The 22,295-nt window shown below is 40.9% G+C and overlaps 2 protein-coding genes across 9 annotated transcripts in view; both read right to left on the bottom strand.

Annotated features, from left to right (window-relative positions):
• Positions 1–9,481, bottom strand: part of CSDE1 (cold shock domain containing E1) — a 34,761-nt gene extending 25,280 nt beyond the window's left edge. For 4 of the 5 annotated variants that reach the window (XM_036452850.1, XM_036452852.2, XM_036452853.2 and 1 more), the window contains exons 1-2: positions 9,328–9,481; positions 68–473 (exon numbers count right to left, since the gene is read on the bottom strand). The gene's annotated coding sequence lies outside the window, so the exon portion shown is untranslated. Of the gene's footprint in view, positions 1–67; positions 474–9,231 lie in introns of all 5 variants that reach the window. The other variant, XM_036452851.2, reaches the window with a different exon arrangement.
• On the bottom strand, positions 379–22,281 carry SIKE1 (suppressor of IKBKE 1). Of its 4 annotated transcripts, XM_036452873.2 has the most exons (6): positions 22,037–22,281; positions 21,735–21,840; positions 20,816–20,958; positions 18,851–18,984; positions 3,817–3,824; positions 379–1,918 (listed from the first exon to the last, which is right to left on the bottom strand). In XM_036452873.2, exons 1-6 carry the CDS (start codon positions 22,193–22,195, stop codon positions 1,761–1,763), a joined length of 708 nt encoding a protein of 235 aa, XP_036308766.1. In that variant the 5' UTR covers positions 22,196–22,281; the 3' UTR covers positions 379–1,760. The 4 variants fall into 4 exon arrangements, with proteins under 4 accessions (XP_036308766.1, XP_036308767.1, XP_036308769.1 ...); XM_036452874.2 differs by lacking the exons at positions 379–1,918; positions 3,817–3,824 and adding an exon at positions 16,579–17,889 and having other exon boundaries at positions 18,871–18,984; positions 22,037–22,277; XM_036452875.2 differs by lacking the exons at positions 379–1,918; positions 3,817–3,824 and adding an exon at positions 18,169–18,254 and having other exon boundaries at positions 18,871–18,984; positions 22,037–22,279.
• Between the last annotated feature and the right edge of the window lie 14 nt (positions 22,282–22,295).

Below are 22,295 nucleotides of genomic sequence, written 5' to 3'. Positions count from 1 at the left end.
TTAGTCGATTTGCGTATTACGCTTTTATTACATAAGATTATTGTCCATCACGGAACTACAAACCTACCTCGCAGTGATAATCAAATATTGCACTTTCAGTAGTATTTGCTGATTCTTCTTTTTCAGCACACGTTTCAAAGGATGAAAGTTGCTAGTATTAAAAAAAAAAAAAAAAAAAAAAAAAGGAGAGCGAGAGAAAATGACCTATGGAGCTAACAGGAATACAGCTGCTGCTGCACGGGCAGTCTCACAGCACAGCACTGAGGAGAACAGACTACTGGCAGCGTGGGGAGTGCTCTTTCAAAGCTGTTGAGTAGGCACAAACTTCTTGTTTCAGATCAAGTGTTGTGTCTTCAACTTAAGTTAAGTGTACTCTTCTTTGGTCTTGTTGGTTGTTTCAAGTTTGTTCTTTGCCTGATCTGACCTTGAAGCAGCAGTTTCAGGTGGTAAAGTCTGTTCTGTTACACTTCATACTAGAAAAAAAAAAGGATCAAAGACATTAAATATAACTTCCATAAAAGAACCCGGGGCAGAGGATAGGTACGGGGACCAGTTCATCTCATTAACTTAGAATCAGTGGTCAAGCAAGCATTACAGGCAACTTAAAAGCACATTCATTTGATGTTATTCAAGCAATCTCTCATGTGCTAATGGATACACCTCCTTTAACATCAGATACTCAAAACCAGAAATTATTTCGGTCATTGTTGATACCCCCCTCAAGCTCTAAGTTACATAACATAATATTTAGTACAAGTGTTTTATAAACATTTAGCATTATGTGAGGTACTGTAGAAAATATAAAAAAAGTTCCTGTCATTACAGGGGGTTGACACTCTGCTGAGAAGAGTTATACATGAAGAAAAAGCAGACTATAGGACAAAAATGTCAAAAATTAATTTGCTCAACTAATATCTGGGTGCCCACTACGTCATATACTAGAAATACTAGGTATTGTTTAATCATCACTGTATGTGTATCAAAGCAACATGATGAGCAAAGTCAGAGAGGGCTTTTAATAAAAGGTGGAATTTGAGCTTAATTTGGAGAAATGGGCAGATTTTAAGAGAAAGAAAACAGGTGAGGTATGAAATATCATAGAAGCCAAGTCAGAGTATGTCAGTTTTAAATTTTAAATCCCCTGAGAGTAGGGACCATGCATATGATGCTCTCTGCCCAGCATATCCAGGGAGGTTTATTGAGTGAATGACTGGGTGACAAGTGTGGCTCGTTGTTTTAAAAGGAATCAATAGGCTAGCTGGCTAGGACAAAGTCTGGATGAAAGTGAAATGGGATTGTGATGTGACAGGTGCTGTAGCGCCAGGCTATGAAGCATTTCAACTTGATATAACAGGAATCCGTCTTAGTTCTTTCTTCTTTTCTTAAATTGATTTCAGAGAGAGAGGAGAGAGAGAAAGGGGGAGAGAGAAAGAGAGACAGAAACATCAATGATGAGAGAGAATTACTGATTGACTGCTTTCTGCATGCCTCCTAATAGGGATCTCGATCCACTGAGCCAAACCAGCAAGGGCAGTCTTAATTCTTGATAAAAGAGTATTAAGTCTTGAAATGCTTTGAGAGATAGATGACTTAATGAAGGAAGCAGAGAAACATTAATGAGCTGTTGCCATAAATAGATGAGAAATGTCTATAGAAGAAAAACAATTAAGATGAGATGAAATGAAAAGAGGAATATATGTATAAATACAAGAATTATGCTTTATATTAGCTATAAAAATTATTTTGCACTGATTCAAATGTTAACTAAAATGATTTCTCTGGGAAGAAAAAGGTAGATTTAGTCTTAGAGAAGCTGAAAAGTGAATATATATTTGAAAAACATCACAAACAAGAACCATAAGGAAAAAAAAAAAAGAACCATAATTCAGATAGAGGCCAGCCAGAGTTGGTGAAATAGCTTAGACTAGCACAGCTCAATTCTAATCAGTGATACTAATAAAATGCCAGTATGAAGTTATTTAATCTCACTAAATTTCAGTTTCTCATATGCAAAATGAAAACTTAGTAATAACTGATTTGTGGCCATTTCTTTTGTAGTTATACCTAACATCCCATGACAATACATTGCTACTTCAAATATCAACTGTTAACATTTGTTCAAACACCATTTTATTTGGATCATTCTCCTAATAACCAGACTAGATACTTATTCTTAGAGCTATGGTTCTCAAACCATGTGGGCAGATCTAAAATATACCCATGCCCAGGACCCACTCAAGAGTATTTAACTGGCTTACAGTAGGGCCACTTCCATAATGACTGATTCATCCCTCTCCACCTCCACGCCCAATGTTGCAAGTCTTAACAATGTTTCCTTAAAGTATCTTTTGTTTTCATCTTAACATACTAAATGACATCATATGTTAATCCAGGTGTCTAACACAGCTGTCAGCTTTCAGTGTCAATCCCCTCCATTTTCCGTCAAATAATACTGTCAAGCCTGATCTAAAACTTCAATTTTATCCCACCTCCTTGTCCAAAACCCTGTGATTTTACCACACTCTTTATGGTAAGTCTCCAATCCTGGCTGCATATCCAACCCAACCACCACCTGGGCAACTTAAAAAAAATAAATAAATCAAAGCCTGAACGCCACGATGACATTCTAATTTTTCACTAGGTTTAGTTCCCAGAATTTGGCATATTTTGTTTATTCCCTTTCCCCAAGATGTTTCTGACTTGCAACCAGGGTTTAAGAACCACCACCCACGATGTCTCTGCTCTACCTTGCCTTCTTGACCTTCTATTGCTCTCCAATTCTCCTGGACAAGCGCACAGCCTCTCTTCCCTAATCTTTAAACACAACTCTTGGAAGATTCTTGAATTCAGCACCTCTTTGTTCATACGGCTCTTCCCACATAGAATATAACTTTGCCATCCTCAAGGTGACATAAAAAACCACACCCACAAACAAATAAAACAAACACCCTTTCTTGACCATACAGGCATTGACTTATTAGCTTAATTCCCACTATGTGGACAGTAACTCCTACTGCCTGTATCATTCTTTTTGGTATCAAATCAATTCTGTACTTTGCTTACTTCATGTTTATGCATCTTGTTCCTCCAATTTTATTTCAAAATTCCGAGGCAAAAATCAAATTTATTTCTCTATTACAGTCTCCTTTAGAGCCTTACCCAGTACTTCTAAACTTAACCACGGCAGAAAATAACAGAGCAAAAAGTAGTTGATGCATAAATTTTTGTTTTGACTAACTATATAAAGTCTTAATTATCTAATCAATAAATAATCTTTTGCCAGGTCAGTGTGGCTCAATGGTTGAGTGTTCACTAGCCTGGGTTGCTGGTTTGGTCCCTCGTAGGGGTTGGGGTGGGATGCAGGAAGCAGTCAATGGATGTTTCTTTTATCCATCTCCCTTCCTCACTAAAAATCAATAAAAAAATTTTAAAAATAAAGAATTAATCTCTTAAAAACAGATTTGGTACAATGGTTTAATCTTAATAACTTAGGTCTATTTATGAACCCAAACATCTCAGAACTGATATCTAATGATATCCACGAGTAACTACTTAACAAGGTTGTGCATATTATGGGACAGAGAATCAAGGAAAAAAAACTTATCTTAAAAAATTTGAACTGGTTTGACAGCAAGCTTCAAAACTTCGTATGTCAAATTTGCTGAAGGTGTTAACATCCTAGATATTCTTACACTTACAAGTGTCAAATTTCGGACCAAAACGAGCATTTGCGGGAAGTTTTAATTCATTGTTTTTAAGAAAAAGTTATTGTATACTTTGGGAAGTTTATGGTGAACATGCTCCATCTCAAGATACTGTGAACGCTGGTTTAAACACTTTAAAAGTGATGCTTTTGATGTGAAAGACAAAGAACGTCCAGATCAACTGAAAAAATTTGAAGATTGACAATTACAAGCATTATTGGATGAAGATTTGTGTGCATCAAACTCAAAAACAACTTGCAGAAAGATTAAACGTTGCTCAGAAAACAATTTCTGATCGTTTACAAGCAACGGGGAAGATTTTAAAGGAAGGAAAATGGGTGCCACATCAACTGAAAGACAACGGAAAACCGAAAAGTCATCAGGAAAACGCTGCTTCAAAGGTACAAAAGTCTTTTTTGCATAAAATTGTGACTGGCGATGAAAAGTGGATTTATTTTGAGAATCATGGGTTGGCTCAATGATTGAGTGTTCACAAACACACAAAATCATGGGTTGATCCAGGTCAACCATTAATATAGACTGCAAGGCCAAATCGCTTCAGAAAGAAGACAGTGCTCTGTATTTGGTGGGATCAGGAAGGTGTGGTGTATTATGAGCTTCTAAAACCAGGTGAAACTGTTAATACAGATCGTTACAGACAACAATCAATCAATTTGAACCACACTTTAATAGTAAAACGACCAGAATGGGCCAGAAGACACAGCAAAGTAATTTTGCTTCATGATGACGCACCACCAGACCCTTCAAAACCAGTTAAAGACACGTTAAAAGATCTTGCCTGGGAAGTATGAACCCACCCGCTATGTTCACCAGCGCTTGCTCCTTCAGATGACCACTTGTTCCCATCGATGGCACACGCACTTTCTGAGCAGCACTTCAATGAAGAAGTGAAAATTGGGTCTCTGAATGGTGTGCCTCAAAACAAGAAAAGTTCTAATGGGACGGTATCACAAATTACACGGAAGATGGAGGAAATTTGTAGCTAGTGATGGTCATTACTTTGAATAAAGCACTTTTGGTGTTTCTCTTGAAATTATCGTGTTGTGATTACAAAATCCGCCATTATTAACCGGTAAACCTAGTATTGTGTTAAGAACTGCCAGGTTTGCCACTTAGTAACACAGATAAAACACTTCCAGAATCTAAAATCTGAAGCAATAGAGGGTCAGTCTTAGGCATTAATAAAGCCTAGTAGGATATATTAAAGCTCAAACAAACCGACCCAAAATCATGAATAATTCAGAGTGGCTATCATTTCATTAGTTAACTTCAGTTTTGACATTTCCATGATTAACTAAATACTTTTCAATCAAATTAACACTTACTAAAACACAAGATATCCATTAGGTATTTTAATAAAATTGGCAATCCATTCATCATTAACATTATTAAACTAAACATTTAAGTCACATGAATTACAGAGCACCAATCAGAAAACTAAGGAACAATTTAAATGTGGATCCCAGTCTCCCTGATTGCTAAGTAATCAACTCCTTTCCTTTGCTCTGTATGAAAACATTATCACCAATTTTTAGGAGTTAAAGCCAATTCCTTGTTTTAAATTGATAAACCAAATAGTTAATCCCTATCTCACCTGTCTCATATTTATCAACACCTATTTTGTTATTTACTAGCTTCCCCAGTTGCCAAGCACATAGTAGAAATCAAATAAATAGTTTTGAACCAAAACAGTTTTTGTGATATTGGTAATCCATCTAAAATATACCACATAACCCAGTTTACCGTTTGACAAATTATTCTCAAGGTCTGCACAGCACCCACGTGGGGACAATGTTAGTGAAAGCCTCCGCGCTTTACAGCCTCCCCACGGCGCTGGCCAGTGTGGCTCAGCAGATTGGAGGACCATCCGGGAACTGAAGGGTGCGGTGCCCACACAGGCAGCTGTTTGCTATTTCCCTCCCTTCCTCTCCAAAGTCAATAAAAACAAACCGGAGCCTCGGGTGGGGATTAGGGTGGGGATTAAGAAAAAGAGTCTCCCCGCTATCTAACCTACTTTTTTAGAGTACCACCGAGGCAGCAATGGAACGGAAAGACTCTATTGCTGATTTACACCAATAATATTCTTGCCTTTAACTTTCCCGTTCAGATTTCTTGGTGCGTTAACTCAAGTTAAAGTATATCGCATTTTTGCTAATAATCTGTACAAACTAAAGTGCTTACCAGGTTTTAACTCACTTTTACTTTAGTATCTAAGGAAATTAACCATGTTCAAACAATTTTATGTCATTAACATGTTGAATGGAAATGAAATAAAAGTCAAATTGTTTCAACTATCTTTCTGTGCATACTTAGTAATAAATATAATTATGCTGGGTTGTTAGTTACCTTACCAGCTAAGTTTTTTGAAATTAAATACACATCTATCACTTAATTGCTTCTATATATGCTAATACTTGAAATGAGACAAATGCCAATGTGGGAAGAAGCTGAAGAAATGCGTCAGACACACATTCAGGTAACAGCGTAGACCAGCACTGTTCAACAGAAATATAGTGTGAGCCATATATGTAATTTAAAATTTTCTAGCAATCATATTAAAGTTGAAATAGGCCAAAGGATTCAGGTGAAATTACGTCTTATTTAAGCGAATATATCCCAAATGTTATTTTCCACTTGTAATCAAACTATATAAATGTGTTTTACATTCCTTGAAATCTGATGGTTTGCTTTTGTTTTTTACAATTACAGCACATTTCAATTCAGAACTGTGCGAAGTTCAAGTGCACAATAGCCAGACATGGCAAGTGGCCACATTGGTCAGAGCAGGTGTAGACTGATGAGTGTGGGAAAGGCGTTAGCATGCCCAATAAAGCAATAGTAAAAAGTAAGGCCCTTGAGCAAAGGCTTTCATTTTTAAAAAATATTATTTTTATTGATTTCAGAGAGGAAGAGAGAAGCATCAATGATGAGACCCAGGCATGTGCCCTTGATGGGAACTGAACCCGTGACCCTCCAGTCCGCAGGTTGACACTCTATCCACTAAGCCAAACTGGCGAGGGCTGGAAAACATTTTAATTTCAAGACAAAGGGATTATTTAAAATCTGATTTGGTAAAGGATTTAAAAATGAGAAACGATGGAATTAAAAAAAAAACACCCACGAGTCATTCCTACCATAGCATCCTCACCATGTAAGACATTCTAGGGATTAAGTCTTTAAAAATAGTTATATGTCTGGTGGGTGTGGTTCAGTGGTTGGGTGTCTACCCATAAACCAGCAGGTCACAAGTTTGATTGAGTCAGGGCTCATACCCGGGTTGAGGGCTTGATCCCCAATAGGGGGCGTGCAGGAGGCAGATCAATGATTCTCATCACCGATGTTTCTAACTCTCTCTGAAATCAATAAAAACATGTTTCAAAAAACTGTTAATATTATTATAAATCTCCTAGCTATAATCCTTCATTATGAAAGAAATCCTACAATTTTCACAGCAATGCATAAGACAATTTAGGTCAAAGGTCTCAAAATAATTTCCCTGATCTTAAAAGGCAAAGCTAAGAAGGCACATCAATTCTTCATGTTTCTTTAACTAACAAGAGGTCAAGATTTTAATTTGGGGGGTAATACAGTTCTAAAATTCAACTCCTTAAAAGTGGATCCAAACAGCGTTTCTATGTTTCAACTACCTGGTCAAAAGTATCCTTCTCACAATGTGAATAAACTTAATGCCACTGAAGTGTTCACTTAAAAAAGATTAAAATGGTTACTGTATTTACATTTTGTCATAATTGAAAAGAAACTATTTTTTAAAAATGTTGCATGGCCCTGAGTGTCTTTAGGTAGAGTGAGAAAAACACAGGAATAGAATAAAGCATGTCAGTTTTCACACTCATTTTTTGTTTACTAGGAATTTACCAGAATTTCCAACCACTCTAAAGGTCGTAGTTAAGTCAGAACTTATTTACAAAAAAAGGAAACCTATCTTCTGCGATTCAAATACTTTACTTTTCAACTCAGCTGCTATAAATACTCATCTCCATGGTAAACATCAAGAGCAGCTGCAAAACCATTCAAACCACTTTATCTCTTTTATTTCGGGCCTACCGCTAAAGGGAAAGAAAAAGAAACAAGACAGAGTATCTATCTAGGTTTTATGTCCGAGGCATATGCCTTTCAAGTATATAAATCCCCTCTTTACCTACACCAAGAATACCCATTACTGTTAGTATCAAAAGGACACCAAGCTATATTGCCCCTCAGTGTAGTGTTGAGAATTGCCTGCGTTCTAGAAACCCCAAAAGAAAATTACTCAGCCTTTGATGAGCTATAATTTGGCACACACATTTTATAGACCAGTAGCAGCTCTGCCAGTTCATAGCGTCCTTGATAAAAAACGAAGTGTCTCAAAGGAAATAGATTTAACTACCGGTGTCTTGGAGCGTCCTCTCTCCCCCTTCACGCTGTCTCCCTGCAGTTTAAAGAGGACCATTCTTTCTCTCAGTTTAGGTGCAAAAAAGGAAACTGTCCAGCACACTCCGGATTTGTGTGCTTACAGACTGGGAGGCTGCTTTAGAGAGTCAAACAGGAGAGGAACCATCTGGATGTTTGTAAAGGAAAATCTTAAAGCGAAAAGAACCGTGTCACTAAGTAATCGTAGCGACAAAAACGTCGGATGGTAAAAACCCAGGAAGTCTCTGACCAGGGCTCTGAAAAGCTAACTCTGTGCAGAATGCCGAGGCCCAGCCGACCATTGCACAATGTGGGGCTGGCTCTTGCATATGGTGAGAGAAGGTGGTGAGGAGGATGGATTCCACTCACTAAGCTCTCCCCGAGCACGCCCTAACTTCAGGCGGGGGAGGAGAGCCGCACGCCTAAGATCAGGCTCTGCCTTTCTCCAACAGTCGAAAGGGAGGCGAAGAAAGGAAGGTTAGGCATAGACACCGAGGAGACCGATCGAGGGGAGCGGAGGTAGGGATAATCAGGCCGCGCTGCAAAGCCAGAGGTGGCCGGGGAAAGGTGTCTCCAGGCATTTCGATGCAGCAAGGCATCAGCCCATACACAAAGGAGGCCGCCAGTGCCGCACTGCGCTCTGGTACTCGTAGTCAGACCCCCAGGCCGATGACAGCCGTGAAAACCATCGGGTCCAGAGTAAGAACAGGCCCTTCTCCGCAGCCCCCGGCTCTCCCAGCCTCACACAAAGGACCGCGCCACCACCCCTCCGCCCCGCCCGCCGGGACTTGTAGTTCCCGTTCCCCCGCGAAGCCGCAGAGGAGAGAGCGGCCAGACTACAACTCCCAGCAGCCCCCGCGGCCCAGCCCCGCACCCCTGCCTCCATCTTGGCTGCGGTCGGAGTCTCCATTTTCGCTCCCTCCCCCACTTAAGTCACCGCCACCGCCACCACGCGCGGACGCCCGGTCTCGACTCTTCGTTTCGGCTCTGCGGCCTGACGCGAGGCCTCTACAGTCGAACACGGGCCGGGTGGGAAAGCCCGAGGCGGAGACTCAGGGTGAGATTTCCCCCTACCCGGAGCTCTGGGAGTGCCCACCTCGACTCTGAAGTCTCTCCCGTTAGTCTGGGTCTTTTCATCCGCCCTTAGTCTGGCTTCTTGCTACCCACAAGGGGACCCCAGGGTCGTACTCACCCCAACAGCTCAGCGCCCCCTCTCCAGCGCCGCCATAAGCAGCACGGCCCGGTACGTAGGAATAAATCTCGCTTCTCTCGCGAGAGTTGCGGGCTCGGAGCGCGTGCACAGGAAGGGGAGGGCAGCGCGTTCCTCACACGCCTGCGCAGCAGGGCCGAGTGACGCCCACGGGTGCGCTGCGCCGGACCACAAGCGGAATGGGGATCACGTTCCTCCGCGCTCCCTCCCCCACCGCCTGCGGGCGGCAGCCTCCGGGAGCACGGACTCCGCCGGGACCCTGGGGGCGGGGTGGCAGGTGATCTCGGCGCTCCGGTCTGTGCTAACCTGAACCTGCTCCGAGCAGCTAGACCTGGGCAAATCCGGAAGGCGAGCAATTCGGAGGGCATATCCAGGACTGTCATGTAAAGGATTTCTCTTTTTCCCCAGCAATGATCCCCAAGCAATGATCCCAAACCCCCGTTTCTCCTCACAGTGTAAGCCTTCTTTCGTCCGTTACATTAGCCTGGAATTTTCATCGGTACAGAGTCAGGCAGTTTGGAGGTCTTAAGTGAGACCTTTGTCTCCCAGAAACTACCTTGCTTGCAACAGACGGACAAGAGTGGGCAAGGAAGCCTAGTCATTAAAAAATAAAAATAAATCCATTTGACCTTTTTTTTTTTTTTTTTTTTTTTTTTTTTCTGGTCACCGGAGGATATTTGTAGTGAATCGGGTAATCAAAGAGACTGAATCAGTAACCAAGAGGTTGAAATCAGAGCAAATCATCTTGAGTTGTGAGAGGAGGCATTCTCCTACTTCTGATGTTGGAAGGTTTTTCTCTCCGCCGCAATTGCTATTCCAATCCGATACCACCTCCAAGGTGCCTTTGTTCTCTTTTGTGTCTTCCCACGCTCTCCTGGGCACAGATTTGCCTCACTTTCAATGCTTTCATGGCTCACTCTATTGTGATGATTAGTCTCTAAGAGCTAATGATACTTTAGGACAGGGCTGTGACTTTCATCTCTGCAGGCCTGGTTCCTGGCAGTGCCTGGACAGCTCTCAAAAGCTTGTTGAGTGAATTTTCACTGAACAGCAGTGTAAGAAGCTGTCAGAGATGGAAATGTGTTGGGGAAGTACAGAATGTAAACATGCCAAACCAGCCGTTCCCATTTCCTTTGACCAGTTCTTAAAATGAGCTCTCTCTCCCCCAGCAATAGATTGGATATTCTAATCTAAGGTTACAGAGAAACTGCCCTGGGCTCTTGCTTCAGAAACAAGGTCATGTGGAGCTGGGCTAAAAGTAGAATTAGGTCTAAGAGCACACATGCTCAAATATCACAGCAACGGTACGTGTAAAAAGTAATAATCTTACTAAATTCTATAAGTACAATTCCTAGTAATAAGAAAGAATAAATCTGGATTTCTACCATTACACAAGCTTAAATCATATAACCATTACATCTCATTTTGAATGTCTCAATTTGCTTTAGATTCCTCTTTGACCCCTAGTTTGTATCAATGTACATTTAACAAAATGCAACTATATATAAACCCAGAAGGATACATTTTAGCTTCCAATGCATTAAAGAAAGTAAAAGATGGAGTGATGTAACCTAAATCACTAGTTTAAATGATTTATTCCTTCTATAAGTCCTACACGTAATTAGTGGCAGGTCTCAGTTTTATTATATTATTATATTTTTAGGAACTTGTTTTTATTAATTCCACACAAGTGGAAACCATATTGTGAGGAGCTGGGGAGTGGGGCTGCCAAGGCCTGGGAGCCAGGCCACCAGAGGGGAAGGGTGGGGGGTGATAGGACAGCCCCGCTGAGCTTCAGGGCCATCACCAGGCCACTGGACAGCTCTTGGGCACTCAGGTGGGGGCTCCCCTGGCAGAGCAGAGAACTTGGTGTCACCAAAAGCCTCTTTAATGCGAGTCTCGAACGCTGCAGGTCACACCCGCCTGGCCCTCAGTTATGACCTGCTTGAACATGCTGCCCACATCCAGGGCAAGCTCTTGGGGGCACTGGAGGAGGGTGGTAGCTTCTGGAGGCGAGTGTGGGTCAGAGTCAGGTCCAGGTGCTGCAGGTCGATCCATAGAAAAGCTGGAGCCAGGGCCGGCAGGGCTCCTGGCAGTGCAGGCCAGCAGGACATGCTCTCATTTCTGCGGTTGGCTGGTGAGAGCTTGGCCACCGCCCCACTGCCCTCACCACCATCCAGACTCAGGCTGCCTCCCCTTCAGGTCAGGAAGCCTGTGGCCGAATGTGTAACTCCACTCCTCCCCGGGCGTCCTGCAGGGGGCAGACCAGTGGGGGGGGGGCGGGAAGCAGAACGCACTGGCTGCACGTGACCAGATTGCCTGGCTTCCGGCAGACACAGCAGATGGTGGCACTGTCATCCAGGGGTTCCCTCTGGGGCCACCACCTCCAGGCTGGAGCTGGTGCTGCCACTGGGTAGACCAATTGGGGGCTCTCAGCGCCAGGCCCTAGGTTTCATTTGTAGATCCTTCTACTTTAAGGCAATTATTTTTTCTAGATTAATTTTGAAGTCAAATAAAAAAGTTAAAAATTTTTTTGAAACTGAAGTAAAGCAGAAACTTGTGAAGTCACTGGGAAATCATCTGCAATACAGTAAGATAGTGGATTTGGAGAAGATATTTAGTCTATTAAGGAATGGCATCAGAACAAAAAAGTTGCAAATAATATTTTTGGTTATTATAATTTTTCTTCTCTGAGAAACTAAAATCAGCAATGAAATTGATTGCTTTTTTCCTATATAATGTTAATGAACACATTTCTCTGGCATCTATTTGAGAATCAAAAGTTTCCTTTACACATTCATAAGGTTTTCTTGAGCAGTGATGGATGAGATTTTTGTCAGTTCTCTGAAATGAGAAAAACTAGGACAATGCAGAGATTTTTTTAAAAATAAGGCTACATTTGTTCAAGATTTTAAGGACTGTTGTTTTTCTGACATAATGTCCTTCCTATTTAGGGAAGTTAAAGAGAATTTCTTTTATAAAATTATGGTAATAGTGGATAATAAAGGGACCCACATTCAAGACTTCAGGACAGGAAACTATTCAAAGCTAAAACTTTAAAAAAGAATAACATTCCAACAGAATGTAAATAATTAAGATTTAGCCCTAGAATCTTACAGCTCAAAAGATTTTGTTGATCAGCAAGCCTCAAAATAGTTCAAATGCATTGTACAAATAAATATAAGAGTAATGATTATGTAATAAAATATTTGAATTTAAATAAGAACAATGAAAAGTTTTATATAATGCTTCCCTATAAAATGTCAACATTGCACTTCATGGGAGAATCAGGTGGACTTGCTAAGCTGCCCCACTGAAAGAAACCACCGTAACATTTTAGCTCTGGGAATCAGCCAGAGGGAAGGGCACAGCAAGAGAATATGTTTAATCAACCTTAAATGAGATCCCGATGGAAACCAATTGCACTTGGAATAAACCCCAGACTCCTTTGCCACGTCTTACAAGGCCCTGAATGACCCAGTCCTCTTACGTCTCTAACCCCGCTTCCCTGTGATTTAGCTCCACTGCCATTTCGGTTCCTTGAACATTGCAGGTTGGTTCCTACTGCAGAAATCTTGCATTTACTGTTGCCTCTGCCTGGATTCCTTTCCCTAAATCATCATGTATTTGGCCCTTTCTCAGAATTTGGGTTTCGGTTCATCTGTTATGGCCTCACAAACATCTTTTCTAAAATAAAAGTACCTATGATTATTACCACCACTTCTTAAAAATATTAGTTTGCTTTATTGTCTCATAACATATTGCCATCCAAAATTAATGCATTTATGAGTTTAATTATTACCCTGCTGAACATTTCTATAAACCTCAGTTATGTTTGGTTCATTATATCCCGAATTCCTAGGTCAGTTCCTTACATAATAATAGTACTTAATAAATATTTGTTGAATGAGTGAATTACACTTACTTAAAGCTAAAACTATTGATTTTACAATTTATTATTTATACATTATTCATGCACCGCAAGAATAAAATATGTTGCCATTTTACTGACATTTTTATTACTTAGAATTTTTATATTAAGAACTTTTAAACTTATTTAGACCTAGATTTGTTTTCAAGTGTCACGCTCCTGTGTATGCAAAGTAAAGAAAAAATAAGTGAAGTTGATTAAGGTATTCCTAACACTTCTTTGCAAAGCCTAACTCTTCTGAATTTTTCTTTTTATTAATAAATTTGACTACCTTTTAAAAATTCCACTCATCAAGAGGCAGTCCCCAAAATAAAGTCAACAGCTAGGATATATTTCCAACATATAAAGCTGACAATGTATTAGTATCATGAATACATATTAAGTTAATACATATCAATAAGAAAAAAAGAAAAAAGGGGAATGACTTTCATGTCTATATTTAAACAAAACCTGTACAAATATTTGAAATTATGCTCAGCCTCATCAGAAATGCATATTTGAGATTTTAGACTTACAAAAGAATTGGAAAATAGTACAAAGTTTCCAGAAACCCTTCACCCAGTTTCCCATTATGCTAGTCTTATCTAACTATAAAACAGTTTTCAAAACTAGAAAATTAACCTTGACACAATTTTAACCACAAAACTGATTGGATCTGATTAGTTTTCTAGAGTCAAATCCCCAGTAGGGGGCGTGAACAGGCAGCCAATCAATGATTCATCATTGATGTTTTTCTTTCTCTCCCCTCTAATATATATGTAAAGATTATGTGCTTTCTTGAGGGTGGCTTGCTTTAGAAGGGGTCTGAAAGGGGGTATTCCAATAGTGTGTTTACCTAAATGCACAGGAACCATGGACAAGGCTTGCTTAAGGCAAAAATAAGCCTTTTATTAAAGAAGTTCTGTGTCCAGGCCATGACTACCCACCACGAGTATGAAATTAGAAATTTATGATCAGGTTACCCTGAGGTTACTTTCCATAGAAACCATTTCACCTTCATCAGTTGGGTACAGTGGTGTCTGCCAGGATTCTCATAGTAAAGTTACTATTTTCTCCTTTAAAATTACTAAAATGTTTTGGGTGGTATGTTGGGACCATACTTGATTGAATAGTGTCTTCTCAAAATTTCAGTCTACCGAGATCTTAGACTGTGACCTTTTTAGGAAAAAGGGTCTTTGCAGACATAATCAAGTTAAAACGCAGTCATGCTGAATTAGGGCAAACCCTCATCCAATGACGTGTCCTTAGAAAAGGGACATTTAGACAGAGACCTGCAGAGGGAACACCATGTGAAGGCTGAGGCAGAGGCTTAGTGATGCATCTACAAGTGAAGGAACGCCAAGAATTGCCAGAGCTAAGAGGAGCCTGGAGTGTGTTCTCCCTTAGAGCCTAGCCTAGTGGTTCTCAGCCTTCCTAACGCTGCGACCCTTTCATACAGCTCCTCACGTGGTGGTGACCCCCCGCCAGAACATCATTTTCGTTGCTACTTCATAACTGTAATTTTGCTACTGTTATGAGTAGTAATATAAATATCTGTGTTATCCGATGGTCTTAGACTTAGGCGGCCCAGCTAGTGGTTCTTAACCTGTCCGACCCACAGGTTGAGAATCGCTGCTGTAGAGCCCAAGACCATCGAAAAACATATTTACGATTCTGTTGTTTTAAGCCATCCAGTTTGGGGTAATTAAAAAATATACATATTTTTTATTTCAGAGAGGAAGAGATAGAAACATCAGTAATGAGAATCATTGATTGGCTGCCCCCTGCACGGGGTCTACTAGGGATTGAGCCTGCAACGTTGGCGTGTGCCCTTTACCGGAATCAAACCCGGGACCCTTCAGTCTGCAGGCTGAAGCTCTATCCACTGAGCCAAACTGGCTAGGGACAGTTTGTGGTAATTTGTTATTGCAAATCTAGGAAACTATCGATAATACAGAGACTAAGCAAATATCCTTTTCTGCTTAAACCTTAGTCCACTAATTTTAGCATATATTAGTGGGCATCTGTTTGGCTCACAATGTGCACATTATTTTCCACACAGAATTATTCTTGGCCCACCAAAAGAGTGCTTCACTGTTTTTAGGATTTTATTCCAAATTGCTAAGAGCTACCATGATAGGTAGAATTCTGAGATGGCCGCCAAGATTCCCACCACCTAGTGTACATGCTTCTTTTAATAAAATCTTTTGTTGATTTCAGAGGGAATGATAGAAACATTAAAGATGACAGAGAATCATTGATTAGCTGCCTCCTGCACACCCGGGCATGTGCCCTGACTGGGAATCAACCCTGACTTCTGGTTCATAGGTCATTGCAATCCCTGAGCCACACCTGACTATACCTGCTTCTCCAGCCTGGGCTGGACCTGTGGGTATTAGAGGATTATCACTCCTTTATGGCAAAAGGAGTTACTACAAATGTATTTAAGATCTCTAATCACAGGGAAGGTGGGAGTGGGTGGGTGGATGGGTGGGTGGGGAGAGATCAACCAAAGAACTTGTATGTAAATATGCATAACCCAAGGACACAGACAAAAGTGTGGTGAAGGCCTGGGGTGAGGGATAGGAGGTGGGGCCAGGCTAGAAGGGGTGGGTAGGGATGAAAAGGGGAAGAATGTAATACTTTCAACAATAAATATTTTTTTATTTTTTTATTTTATTGATTTTGTACAGAGAGGAAGGGAGAGAGATAGTTAGAATCATCGATGAGAGAGAGTCATCGATCAGCTGCCTCTTGCACACCCCTTACTGGGGATATGCCCGCAACCAAGGTACATGCCCCTGACCGGAATCGAACCCGGGACCTTCCAGTCCCCAAGCCGATGCTCTATCCATTGAGCCAAACCGGTTTCGGCAACAATAAATATTTTTAAAAAAGATCTCATGTAAGACAAAGGGACACCATGTTACACTTTAATGGGCCACTTGATTACCATGTTCACTGAAAACTGACCATGCAGCTGATAAACAGTATAGGGTACCTACCTCTTGAATTGGAATTGTAGGACATATGGCGGCACTTAGGGCATATACTTCAAGGCAAATGGCTGGGTGAAAAGATTACTCTTGGGAAGTGGGATAAAAATGCCTATTCTTGGGATAGAACACTTTTCAAATTCTATGCAGGACTTTGAATAGAAACTTGATGAATTCTTAAATTATACTTATTCATGGAAGCCTACCATTGTAGGCAAAGTCCATTAGCATTGCTGGGATCAGATGCTTTCAGAATATCTTAGATTTTGTTTTAACAGGATTTCATTTTTTATGGCTGTACAAAAGAAATTTTACATCACACAAAACACATAAAACTTTAATGCTGTGCCTCTCCCATGCACTATGATGCTTAAAGTTATTAGAAAACATTGACAGGTTTAGCATTTATTATTTCAGTTATTTAGAGATAAACCTAAATTGATAGTATAACATGAAATAATGTGAGTAAACTGAAATGGGGGAATGAATTGATGAATGAGTCTACTTGACTACTCAGCATTTGAATCTCAACATTGCTTGTTGTCTAAAAGACAAATAAATGTAATAACTTTTATTAGGTGATAAAACTGTTTCCTTGTGGAAAATGGATCTGAAAAGAAGCCAACTATTGGTACTAATAATGAAAGATATCCAATAAGTGATGGTTCTTAAAAGACAGGTTGTATATAAATAGTAGGATGTAGTACCCAAGAACTATGATGTGAATAAATCTAATATATGCTCTTCACACTGGGTAAAAAACGAAAAACTGATTACTAATATCTAATGAAATAACTGAAAGCTGCTTTTAGCATTTGAGCTAAGTGTGCATGTGTGTGTCCACATACACAGGACACATTTCTTAGCATTCTTTGCACACACAATGACTATATTACTACTGGAAAAAAACTGTTGACTTAATTTTCAAGTATGTTTCTTGGAGACTAGCAATAGGTTCTCTCAAATTAAGAGTAAAGACACATGGCCATGAAGTGCCAACTCTTAGCACCAGAGAGATGTAAACTTCATAGAATGTGAGTGACATTACAAATCGGAGAATCTGCCAATCTAGTTCTGTGAAATTGCTGTATTTTTCTCAAATGGGAAATAATCCAGATTTATGCCAAATATATTTAAAAAGCTCATCTTTTTCATAGTTGCAATTTATAATCCTATATAAAATAAAATCGCTGCCTTTTGACACAATGCTCAAAGTTTCAGAGATGTGGAAAAAAAACAAAACAAAAAATGAACCAAAAACATAGTTTATATAAATCAAGGTCCCAGGTATGAAAATTAAAAGTAGTCTCTTAGAGAAAGGAATGGTGAAATTCAGTGTGTATTTTCACTAACACTCCCCAAAACTGTTTTGTGGACAGCCAATTTTGACAGCCAATTCTAAACTGCCATCCGATTCCTTTAATCAACATTATTAAATCAAGTCTGAGGCAACACACTGAAAGGACAATATCTGATAGGAAGAGAGCAACTTCCTTCCTTGATAAACACACTCCAGCGGTCATTCAGAAGCTGAAGTTATTTGATGGCTTGGGAGGCAGTGTCCATTGAGCTTTCCTTTCTGACCTGAAGCGACTCACTGCTGATGGACAGTAATTCCCGAAGTTCCTTATTTTCAAGCTGGGGGAGGGGGGAAAGGCATATGTTTATTGCAGGTATTTTGACTGTTTAACTGCATGAGAATACATTGTTTCGGGTCAGGAACAGAAAGCATATTATTTTAATTTTTAAAGTTTTAAGGAAAGAACTGAGAGTTTCCTAAAATACAACTTATTTATTCATTGAACAAACATTTACTGAGCAATTTTTATATGCTACTTTGTTAGAACTACAAAAAAAGAAAAAAGAAAAAAAAGATTCCTCCCCACTAGAGGAATTCACTGCTTATAATACTCTTCCGGTTCCCCAAGTTTTGCTACTGTTTCTTCTATCTTTCAGATCCCTAACTGTACTTTCACTCCGCTCAGTCTTCTCTCCTGTATGTCCTAAAGGGGGAGAAGAAACTAGCCTCCTACCCAGCATCCACTCGGATGTCTTACATACATTATCTCTCAACCATCTGTAGGGTAGGTACCATTGCCTGTATCCATCCTCTCTTTAAAATGAGGACAACGTGGTTCACAAAAGTCCAAAAATCTGTCCAAACTCAGATACTTGGATTTGGTATTGCTGAGATTTACATCCAGTGCCATGCTTTTTCCACTTAAAGTGTTAAGTAAAATTTGTTTCCTGAGGGCTCTTTCCATAACTAAGGAGAAAGTAGACAAGGTTGTTCTATCATCTGAACTAACTCCTAATTCCTACTTGGAACCTTGTCTCTCCCTGTGCTTTCCCGATAGGGCCGTTAGCACTCTCTATCCTTATTCTCTCTGCAGGAAATTCCGGTTTTCAGGCAAGAATCAGAGCTTATGGTCATTAATCTTCTACCATATAAAGTGCTTTCCTCGTACTTTGTATCGCTTACCTGGCATTTATATAACATTTCATATCTTACTGGAGGCCCGGTGCCGTGCACCGGAGGGGTCCCTCGGCCTGGCCTGCCCTGCCCTCCTGTAATCTGGCCTGGGAGGGACCATAGAACGAAAATAGCAACAATCTTACCTCTAATTGGGCTAGTTTTTCCTGAATCTTACAAAATTGGTCATCATCCACCTGAACTGCTTTCCTCATCACTTCTCCCATTTCACAGATTCTGTCGATCTGACTCTCGATTTCCTGTGAAGATAAAACAAAAAAGGTGAAAAGTCACCTTTTCTGCAGATAGGAAGCTCATGAGAATATGTCCGTTATGATGTTCAAAGGTTAATTTAATCTATGCTACAGAGGTTACACAGCCAATTCACCATGTCTGAGTCCCAGAGGTAAAACCATAATAAAGTTATCCTGTGGTATTCACAAATAATTTTTCAAAAGACAGATTATAGTCTAACCACCCATTGAATTTTAGACAGCATCTCTAAGGAGCCTCTAAACGTGAATACTTTTATTGGCAAGAAGGTCAATACATTCAAAAGTACCTTATTCCATCTTTGGGCTTAGCTTTTTTTAATTTTTACTGATTTTTGGAGAGAGAGGAAGAGCGAGGGAGAGAGAAACATCAATGTAGAGCAGAACACTGATCGGTTGCCTCCTGCATACTCCCCCACTGAGGATGGAGCCTGAAACCCTGGCACGTCCTCTTAATTAAACCAGCAACGTTTTGGTGCACGTGACCTCACCCAACCAACGGAGCCACACCAGCCAGCACTGGACTTGTCTTTTAACACGTTTTTCATATGAACTAAAATCTGTTTCCTTCAAGGTTCAAATTTTCTCCTCTAAAGAAAATAAAATGTTATCTTTCTTGCCCTGACTGGTTTGGCCCAGTGGATAGAACATCAGCCTGCGGACGGAAAGGTCCCAGGTTCTGTTCCCATCAAGGATATGTACATTGATTGCGGGCACATCCCCAGTACGGGGTGTGCAGGAGGCAGCTGATCAATGTTTCTCTCTCATCATTGTTTCTAACTATCTCTCTCCCTCTCTGTAAAAATTCATAAAATATATATTTTTTAAAAATTTATCTTTCTCTTCCATAAGAAAACTATTCACATATTTGAAGCATCGCTGTTCCCTAAGACTTAAGTCAGTAAAATGCTTTCAGTGGAATCTAGGATGAAACTTTTCCTAAATTTCACTGCAGCAAATAGTGAGGCACTAATCTATTAATACATGATTAAATGACACAGTACATGTGAATATACAAGGACAACCATAAAGCACTCTACAGACAGACGAATAATTACTGGGTCTCCCAAGTTCAATCATTATCAACCGAAGTGTAGAAACGATGCCTTGTATATGCATTTTTAAACCATACTTTTCTCTCCTTATGAGCACGATGTTATGTGGTTCAGTTTAATAAAAGTTTCCTGACTGCCTGCTATGTGCCAGGTACTATGCTAGGGATAAAAGATGAATGTATGCTCCTTACAACCAAGGAGCTTACAAGTTAGTAAAATGTACAATCATAACCAATCAAGTATTTCCTGAGCCCTTTGACACTAGCTAGCATTATGTCTGGTGGGAGGACTAAGCATTCGTTAGTATCTGGAGAGACCTTGGTGAGGGAGAAAGGATCCTTAATCCTATTCAAATGAAAGAACATGAGAGCCTCTTACCCTCTTCGTTTTATTCAAAGCTTTTTCTTTTCTATCGATTTTTACAAAGAGAAAGCGAGAGGGATAGAGAGCTAGAAACATCGATGAGAAAGAAACATCGACCAGCTGCCTCCTGCACACCCCCTACCGGTGATGTGCCCATAACCAATGTATATGCCCTTGACCGGAATCGAACCTGGGACCCTTCAGTCCGCAGACTGACGCTCTATCCACTGAGCTAAACCAGTTTCGGCTGATTCAAATCTTTACAAAGCTACAGCAAAAGCAGCAGTGAATGTGATAAACACGAAAGGAAAAAAAGCTTACTTCTCTTCAAAAAGGCATACAAGGTAACACAGTTTTAAGATTTCAATTCAGTTCATTTAGAATTTAAAAGCTTTTCTTACTGCAGAGTGAGTCTGGTGAGCCTTCAGGACTGGTTCAGCATCCACTGCTTTCTTAACAACCATTAACTGTAACATCTGTTTGCGGTATTTGCTCATGATGAGCTCCAAAGCATCCTGGTGTTCCTCCAAAGACACCCACAGTTCTGTCAGAAAATAAAACAGCTTGGCAGTGATGTCCGAGAGAGCTTTCAGAGCCAAACTCTTAGTGGAATTTTATGGCACCCCATGAGATATTGTGATTCCAAGTCATTGCTTATGTCCACAAAATACAACAGTTAAGGTCAATGTGGAACATAACTCTAGGCAGAGGCAGCACAGTTTGGTGGGAACATGGGATGTGGAATCAGAAGGCATGGGTGTGAGCTCAGTTCTGTGAGTTATTAGGTAATATTCTTAAGCAAATCATTTAACCTCTCTGAGCCTATTTCGTATCATAAACCTCAATGTGAAAACAGAATACAATGGGATGATAGATGTGGAAGCGCTCTGTCAACTGACGTACAAATAACTGTTCATACTTCTATCATCAATAACGCACTTGTCAAACCTAAAAATAGACATCCTGAGTATAAGATTCAGCTCTTCCACTTTGTACAAGAACATAAGCTCTTCAATCTTAACTTTAGTACATTTGAATATTTAAACTTTACAGTTGAATCCCTAAAGGATATTAACTCTCATTCACCTCTACTAAGCACTCTTAGATAAGCTGCCTATAAATACAGACAACCTTGAAAAGGGTAATGTAGCAAACTTTATTTTCCTGCACCAGCACAGGGTCATTGTTACTAAAAGTACTGACTTGGAAATACACACAACATATGCACTTTAGTAAACGGTTGGGCAGTTCTGCACCAACTTTCGCAATGTTATTCCTGGGGATGAGAACATCACAACTACTACACGAGGCCTGACTAACCTCTGTTTTCCTGCTGCAGGTCTCTAATCTGCGTGTTCTCCTGGGACAGCAGAATGTGAGGTTTGTACTTGGACATGTCCTTCAGATCGGATGCATCCTCCTGATACTGGACAGACAGACAGACTGAGCACAGGTGCAGCCGAGAGGGCAGGAGGCAGGGCCCAGGGCGGCGAGCTCAGCCCCGATCCCGCAGAGAGGTTCTCCCCGCCGCCCCCCAGACCCTCCGAGACCAAGAACTGGACCTCGCCCTCCACCCGTCCAGAGCCCAGAACCCGAGGCCCGGAGCCCTCCCCTCCGCCGACCTGGTCCGGAAGCGCCGTCCCCGCCTCCCGCATCGCGGCCACCCGCCGGTGCAGCGCCGCCGACTGGTCCACCAGCGACTCGGCGGCCGCGTCGTGCTCCCGCAGCCGCTCCAGCAGCGTCTTGGCGTCCGTCAGGATCTTCTCGATGGTGCAGCTCATCGCGACCGCGGCGCAGCCCGGCGGCTCCCCGAGGCCGGCGCTCAGGTCCTCCCGAGCCCGGCCCGGCGCCGCGGACGTCACTTCCGGTGCGCTTAGCAGG

Source organism: Pipistrellus kuhlii, unplaced genomic scaffold (genome assembly GCF_014108245.1).
Source record: "Pipistrellus kuhlii isolate mPipKuh1 unplaced genomic scaffold, mPipKuh1.p scaffold_m20_p_24, whole genome shotgun sequence".
Classification (NCBI taxonomy): domain Eukaryota; kingdom Metazoa; phylum Chordata; class Mammalia; order Chiroptera; family Vespertilionidae; genus Pipistrellus; species Pipistrellus kuhlii.
Note: the sequence above shows the minus strand (reverse complement) of the source record. Positions and strands in the feature narration are given on the sequence as shown.

Excerpts from the sequence above, each read along its gene's own strand:
- SIKE1 (XM_036452873.2), bottom strand. The coding sequence starts at position 22,195 with ATGAGCTGCACCATCGAGAAGATCCTGACGGACGCCAAGACGCTGCTG. Across the intron at positions 21,841-22,036 it reads GGACGGCGCTTCCGGACCAG|TATCAGGAGGATGCATCCGA; the intron begins GTCGGCGGAGGG and ends CTGTCTGTCCAG. Across the intron at positions 18,985-20,815 it reads CTCACCAGACTCACTCTGCA|GAAATCGAGAGTCAGATCGA; the intron begins GTAAGAAAAGCT and ends TTATCTTCACAG.